The sequence below is a fragment of the Gloeophyllum trabeum genome (assembly GCF_000344685.1).
Source record: "Gloeophyllum trabeum ATCC 11539 unplaced genomic scaffold GLOTRscaffold_00021, whole genome shotgun sequence".
Taxonomy (NCBI): domain Eukaryota; kingdom Fungi; phylum Basidiomycota; class Agaricomycetes; order Gloeophyllales; family Gloeophyllaceae; genus Gloeophyllum; species Gloeophyllum trabeum.
Window position 1 is genome coordinate 62836 of NW_006920430.1, and position 7395 is coordinate 70230.

General features: G+C 55.9%; 1 protein-coding gene across 1 annotated transcript; it reads left to right on the forward strand.

The window, feature by feature from the left end:
- The first annotated feature begins 826 nt into the window (after positions 1 to 826).
- GLOTRDRAFT_101775 (uncharacterized protein) lies at positions 827 to 2839 on the forward strand. Its single transcript, XM_007872917.1, is given in 14 exon segments — positions 827 to 1025; positions 1081 to 1113; positions 1171 to 1190; positions 1240 to 1254; positions 1315 to 1353; positions 1413 to 1441; positions 1505 to 1518; positions 1576 to 1604; positions 1616 to 1619; positions 1783 to 1842; positions 1893 to 2024; positions 2074 to 2293; positions 2340 to 2388; positions 2437 to 2839. The coding sequence occupies 14 exon segments, from the start codon at positions 953 to 955 to the stop codon at positions 2710 to 2712; spliced, it is 993 nt and encodes a 330-aa protein (XP_007871108.1). The 5' UTR covers positions 827 to 952; the 3' UTR covers positions 2713 to 2839.
- The last annotated feature ends 4556 nt before the right edge of the window (positions 2840 to 7395 follow it).

Here is a 7395-nt window from a genome sequence, read left to right on the forward strand (position 1 = left end):
GACCGGTGGTAAGTTTAGCTCGTGGTCGTTCTTTACGTATTTGTGGGCGTCGCAGATCTTCCTTGCGTGAGACGACGTCCAGAGTCAGACGGAGCTTATAGGGGTGGCTCGAAAGAGAATGATAGGGGATGGCCGCCGCGCTGACGGCTGGAGAGCGGGGTCGACGTATGTGGCACTCTTGGGAGTAGAGCGGATATGACTCATGAGGGACAGATGTGGCATACGGTAAATAAAGCCAAGGCACTCGGTCGCCCATGCGATGAACGGACTATTTCATAGCAAGGACGGCCGCTTGGCCTTATTTATCGCGGCACGCCTCCCAAGGTATCGACGTCGTCTGGACCATCGTCTGAGCACAAAATTTGCAGGGCGACACCAACGAGAAAGGCAAGTGTCGGGCCCGGCACGCGCCGAGTCCGGAGAACGGTACCTGCTGACACCGCCACGAGCCTCATTCCTTGGCCGCTGGCTGCGCTCAGATCCGATGCCGATGCCTCCCCAAATCTCGGATGTGCTTCGTAAAGGAAAGCGCAGATCTGCGAGTCATGCTGGCAATGACTCGCAGCTAACGGGCGGGCAGTCTTGCGCGTCGATACGCCCAAGCCCCCCCGCCCAGGAAATGGAACGCCCGGTGGTAACTATCTAGCGGTGCTATGAAAGCAGGTGTTGGTGAGAAATGGGTGCTAGCAATCACAATAATAACGAGCATCAAGCGCCCATTTACCGTCCCAGGCCCCCGTCCGTTTATAGCAAGTGAGGCTTCCTTTCCCCCTTCGATCCCCACAACTTAAATTTAAACCTAGGCCCTCGTCCGCAACGGGGAAACGCGAGAATGAAAAGAAGTTTGCGCGGTTCTATATACGCGTTCTGACCACCGATCGTCGTTCTCCGAGCTTGTTTCTCTCTCCCCGGCTCGCATCGTCCCCCCACTCGTTCTTTCCCCCAACGCGCCATGTCGCTCTCGTCGCTCGCTGATGCGTTCGCCCCGTTCGTTAGGGAGATCCAGTCGACCCGGTACGCGGAACGTAAGTCATAATATATGTCAAAATACTCGCTAGCATCCCGCTCACGTCACCCCAGTCGCGTCAAGTACTATCGTAATATACGACCATTGTGAGTGAGACTATCCCTTACGCAGAACGCGACTCGGACTCAAGTATGTCCCCGCAGTGATCACATTGGACCAGGAGGTGAGCTACATCTAGCTTGTCTCTCGGCGAGACTGACGGTGCATCTCAGATAGACCTAATATGGGTGCGCTCGCCTTGCGTACCATCCACTCTCACAAGCTGAACTCCATTTCCCCGTCTTCAGAAGGCTTCATGGACACCCGGAAAAGTATTGTTCTTAACGGTACGCATACACACTGTTATCCCCTTGTCGCAAGGCGTACCCAACGCCCGCGCGTGCAGAACCGCTATTACGTTCTTGCAAGTGTAATGTGAGTGCTGCATCTATTCACTCGCCAGGCCCGGTTCCTGACGCGTGCGGGTCCATGATGCAGATTCAACAACTACGGTATGCGTCGTCCCTGACTTGGACCGAAGGTTCCGCTGATATGCGGCTCCGGAACAGTTCTTTTCACCACACATCTCTCCGACTCGGTATGACATCATTCAATCTCGTGTCAAGCGTGTTCTAATCCGTGATATGCAGTTGTACGTGCCTTCGTATCAAAGATGTTTCTCAGGTTCATTCTCACACCTTTCGCCCTTCCCTCGCCGCAAATAGCTGTATGTATTCGCTCTCTTGCTGTAGACGCGCGTCTAACGTGGTGTGCAGGTGTTAAATGGTTTCGATGGCAAGGGACGACGGGCTTGCTAGTGTCCATGATCGCCGAAAGTACGCTTCTGGCCTCCCTCGCATACCCCCCCTAACTTCTCCCGCGCCAGTCATCCTCCAACTGCGATTATACGCGCTGTACCACCTCAACCGACGCGTGCTCGTGCTCATGTGCGGGGCGTTCCTGGTCTCAGCAGGCACAGCGGCCGTGATCATGGGCATGGTGCTCGCGCGCATATCAGGTGCGTCTCCTCCGCGCGTCCTCTCTGCGCCCTTCCAACGCCGGCCCAGCGCACTCGGGCCTGATCCCGGGCCTGCCGTTCTGCATCCCGGTGAACGTGCCCTCGTGGTTCTACACGTTCTGGATCCCGACGCTCGGCTTCGAGAGCCTGCTCTGCGCGCTCGCGTTGTTCCGCGCGTTCAGGGACTTTCGCAGCCGCACGAGCCTCTTCCAGAGCGGGCGGCACATCGTGAAGATATTGATCCGGGACTCGGTGATTTATTACCTCATGTGCGCGCGTTCTCTTCTGCTCGGACTCGGGCCTGACGGTGTTTAGTATGTTCGCGACGTACTTTACCAACCTCGTCATATTCCTCACTGGCAACGTGCGTCCCGCCTTCCGCCCTTCTCTGCTCACCACTAACACCCCCCAGGTCGGCGTGCTCGAGTCCGGGATCGGGTTCGCGGTGACGATGTCGTGCGTGATGGGCAGCCGGCTGTGCCTGAACATCCGCGACGTGCACCACGAGCTGGAGGCGTCGACCGCGTCGCAGCAGCAGCACCTCACGCAGCCGTCGTTCGTGTCCGGCGGGCGGAGTGCGTACGGGACGGCGAGCCGCGGGACGAATATCGTGGTTTCGAGCACGTATGCGCTGACGGAGTTTGAGCTCGTGGAGTTGCGGAATTTGCGGGCGCAGGGGAAGGTGTAGGGTGGGTGGGTGTCGTTGTCCCTCGCTGCTGTATAACATCGTTCTGTTTCTCGTGTATACGTACTCCGGTTAGGAAAAATATATTTAGAGCACGCGCGCGTCAACACCATTCCCTTATGCGGCGCCGGAAAACATAGGGAGCCAATGAGGAGGGAGATGGCAGGGTTAGGGTGTTGAAAGTGTTGCAAGTCCGACGCCGTTTTTCGTGGTTCGCTCGAGCATAGTCTCCCCCTATATGGGGTCTCGTGGATTCTGGAAAAAGGGGCTTGCCCTTGTGTATTTGTGCACCGTACAAGCGTGACTACTCTACTTTACGGATGGGCGCGGAACAGGCGTGACCTTACCTCCAGGTCGTCGCGAGTGGGAGGTTGGCGTCCATGCAAGTGTCGTGACTTCCACTTGATACGCGGGTGCAATATTATTCATGCTGACCTTCACAAGTTGGTTAGACATGCGGATGGAACACACGGAAAAGCACTCACCAAGAATTTAGAGTGTCTCACTGGCTTATCTTGACCCATAGTCACTCCACCGTCAGTTGCGTCTTGATGGAACTGCCCGTGAGTGACCTCGGAAGGTCCCAAGGCAGTCTTCGTGAGCGCGCATGGTCCATGAGCCTGGGAGAGCTGCCGACGGTCACCACACCGCTTGAGTAAAATAGAAAGCCGGGTTAGACATGAGTGAGAGCAAGATGACGGAATAGCACTCACACCATGGTACCATCACTCGTCTCTCAAGCTCAACCCAGCCCGTGACATCGACTCAGGCTACCTTCCCTCTTGAATTGACAGAGTCCACGGGAGGACGCGGGAGACGGCCATAAACGGGGGCCTGATCACCGAGACAGGACGGTGACGAGAGCGTCGAGATCCAGCATCACGTCATTGAAGAGGGTGATCACCAGAAGACCAACATGGCATCGGCAGTGAGCGCGAGAACCCAAGGCATGGGCCATGGTCGATATTGAGATGAGTGAGATCCCGGCGATGGCTATGGCATTCGTGACGTGGACCACTGTACGGGACACGTAGAGGTCGATAGAGACTTTGCAATGGCGCAGAGACGGGGACATGCGAGCGGAAGACACTGTGCTCCAACACCGGTTGCGGGACGAAATTCTATACCCACAAAGTCGAACAGGGTGGCGACGTCGGATGCAGCGGGTGTGAAGACCGCGTTGACGACTGAGACGTTGGTAATGTGGGCGAGTAACATAGAGGTCGTCAATAGACACTCTGCGAGGGGGGAGCCATGGGGACGGGCAGGGGCAGGTAGAGGATAGCGCGCTGGGAGGCCGGTCATGGGATGAAAGTCTATACCTACAACGTCGAACAGAGTATCGAGGGCGGATGCGGTGGGTGTGGAGAAGCAGTAGCGCGTCGAGTGGCAGTATGGCAGTGGCGGGAGGACCTCGTCGTGACGGCGACATGCGAAGCCATTGGCAGCACCGATGATCAGGCCCATCGTCACCTTGATGTGTGCCATGCATCGGGCTTGCACGCGGCATGGTGCTGCTCGCCGGACGCAATTCGGTATATACGATGTTGAGGAGAGACACCGCTGGCCGGAAGACAATTTGTCCCTGCCCGTGGGAGCAGGGACCCCGAGAATCGCCTCGTCGACTTTGTCGAGAGACTTTCCCCCAGTCAAGCCGAAGCGTTTCTATACACGCATCGGTGGAGATGATGTATACAGAGGTGGGGGAAGCTTGCTCTGACCGGTAGCACATGAATCACCATGCGATAGGCCGCCCGGCGGACGGCGATAATCCCTACATTGTTGAGCAAGGCACGCCAGAGACGGAGGCGTCAACGACGGCATGATGAGCCTTCTTCCACATCGGGCTGCTCACGCGAAGGCTTCCTGTATCCACATCTTCGAGCGGGTTGCGACCGAGGCGGGCCAAGGGCCAGACAACATGGAAGTGCGTCGGAACACTGAGGTAGGGCTGCGCAAGGCACTTGCAGGAAGCATTTCTGTATATACACGGTGCGGCAGGAGGGAGTCGGTCCACAAGGCGCTAGGTGGTCTGGATGAATCTGCCTACGCTGTGGAAAAGGCCCATGCATCGCCGACGCCTCGCACGCGCTTGTCGGTATCCACCTCAGCAAAGGGGCTATCTGGTATCAGCCCACATCCATATGGCGGGGGTGGGAGAGTATTGTGGTGAGCATGGTAGGCATCGCGAGTGGTGAGTAGTGTTCGCTGACGGATACAGGTCAGTACGAGGCCTGCTCACGAGGCTTCCAAGACATACCTAGCAAGTCGGATGTCTGTGATCACGGCTAAGTCTTGGAAGTAACCACCCATGCATTATCCACGGTGTCTTATCCTCGAGGTTCCGAAGCGTCTGCCCGGTGACCTTCTGTCCGCAGGCTAGTATCAGCCTCGCGGCAGCGTCTCTGTGCTCGCCATGGTGACATGTAGACGGGTACTGGGAGTGAGGCGCACAGAACGCAGACGTAGGTGATAGGATGGCACGGGACTATGGTGAGATGAGCTGATGTCCTATGTCCGCGACGAGGCAACAACATACCATCATCCGGCAGTGTGGCGTCGCCGTAATCATCCTCTTCCGCGCGCTCCATTGGCAGGCTCGCCCTCTCCCCCATCCAATCAGGTTAATTGGTGTTGACCCGAGCGAGAGTGAGGAAGATGTAGACAGTGCACAGGATAGGGAGGATCTGGGACGGTCGCATACAATCGAAGTTGACATCGGAGCCTTCCCAGAAGCACTGGGCTAGCGCTGCGTGTCTATGGGAGTGCTGATGAGGTAGAGGGGAAGTCGGCAGTAGATTCACTAACCATGACGCGTTAGTTCGAGTATATCGGTGCAAAAGACACAACAACATACACGTCTCATTTAATGCTCCATCCCAGTCTGTTGCTCATACTCCATCTGCTCTCCAATAACTCCCGCCCTTCGCCTTAAATTCGTAGTTGCAGCTGGTGGTGCACGGGGCAGACAGTGAGAAACACATGTAAGTCGCCATTGACCCTGAGGGGAGAGACGGTAGGCGGGCGCAGGGCACCAAGGACCGAGACGGAAGCAGAGGATCATGGAGAACGATCATAGAACTGGGACAGAGAGTCTGACTGCACTACAGTTAGCGACCGAGTCCTCGTTGATAAAGCGCACGACGCGGACGCACCTTGACTTGCGTTGGCGTGTGGCAGTGTCAATTGCCTAGATTGGACGATGTGGCGGATCTGTCTACGCGGTCAGCATTCTCCCTTGTTCGTCGCAGCAGCGCAAAGAAATACCTACGCAGCTATAGATTCAGACCGTATAACTATGATGCAGCCGAGGGACGAGCAACGAAGGACAGATGGGTGTCTGAGCGAGCAAGCGAGGGTGGCGGCAGATGGGCGATGGCGGCAGATGGGTGATGGCGGCAGAGCAGAATGTATGGTCAACCAGTCGAGCATAATGAGGGCATAGTGACGGGCTATGGAGGTCGACTAAAGTGAGAACCAGCCTTTATACTTGACAACCCCTCACTTGATCCCCGTGTTGACAGCCACCTTCCAAGCAACTGAAGCCAGAATCCCGCCCGAGGACAGGAAGGCTTGTCAACAATGTTGGTCCGATGGGCCCGGATTGCGGAGATTATGCGTCGTTCAATTTGATCCAGGCATAATCTCCGTACCCCGAGATGCTCGGACCCACCGCGAAGCTGTCAGAGTGAAACATCCTGGCACAGCCCTTTCAATCCTGTGCAGTGTAAGAAGGCTCACTTCAGAGCTTGGAATTGCGTGCAAAGTCTCAAATCTCAGTAATGTGATTCACTATACTCTCAGAATACCAAGTAGATACGGTCACAACCAGTCCCTCATGAGATTTGAAGTCTGAGGTCTCAGGCTGGTACTTAGAGCATAAGCTTCCCAGCTTTCGAAGTCCTGTCAAGCTTGGCAGCTCCTTGACAGGATACAGGGTGTCACCCTGTCTTCGGTACATGAAGACTTGGAAGTGTACACTCTGAAACACACTCTCAGATTAATATGGAAATTGACTTACCAGGAACTATCTGGCATGCTATGGAAGCGGCCACTTCGAACGCATACCACACAGTTCCCTGGAAAGCTGATGGCTACGGAACGGACTCAGGGGCAGTGAGACCTTGTTCAAGCTCGCGCAGGGTACGTAGCTGCTGTACAGCTCCGGTCATCAGGAACACAATGAGTCAATTGAACAGTCGCAATGAGATTGTTGATCGCGAACTCTGCCGACGCTGCCCCTTCGGACTATTCTCGGGACTGTAGTGAACTTGAATACTGCATTGTGACGCAAACTGGACCAACAGGATGCCACAATGGACTGGCGACGGTCTATTATTCAAATGTGGTGAGCTCGCGGTTGGACAACAAGTGCTAGGACCGGACCCGTGCAAGTGATACCTTCCCAGTGAAGTTAAACCACGGTGGGTTGAGCACCCTTCAGCACGATTGTCCGGGACAGTGCCAGACAGCTAGCTTACCGTCTTGACCGCTCGGAGCTCCGATCCCGGTGCTGGAACTTGCACCGAGATGATGGAGGTGCATACTTGCGGTTGTCGAGATCTGGTAGGATCCATTGATCACACACGTTCAGTGCCGTTACTACCGAGCCATAGCGTGCGTGCAGTCAGCCCTAGAATCGACAGTCGTTGCTATGCCAGTGGTCAATCATTGAGACTTACCGCG

Coding starts and splice junctions, on each gene's coding strand:
- GLOTRDRAFT_101775 (XM_007872917.1), top strand. CDS start 953: ATGTCGCTCTCGTCGCTCGCTGATGCGTTCGCCCCGTTCGTTAGGGAG. Junction 1,026..1,080: donor GTCGACCCGGTACGCGGAAC/GTAAGTCATAAT, acceptor ACGTCACCCCAG/TCGCGTCAAGTACTATCGTA. Junction 1,114..1,170: donor TATCGTAATATACGACCATT/GTGAGTGAGACT, acceptor ATGTCCCCGCAG/TGATCACATTGGACCAGGAG.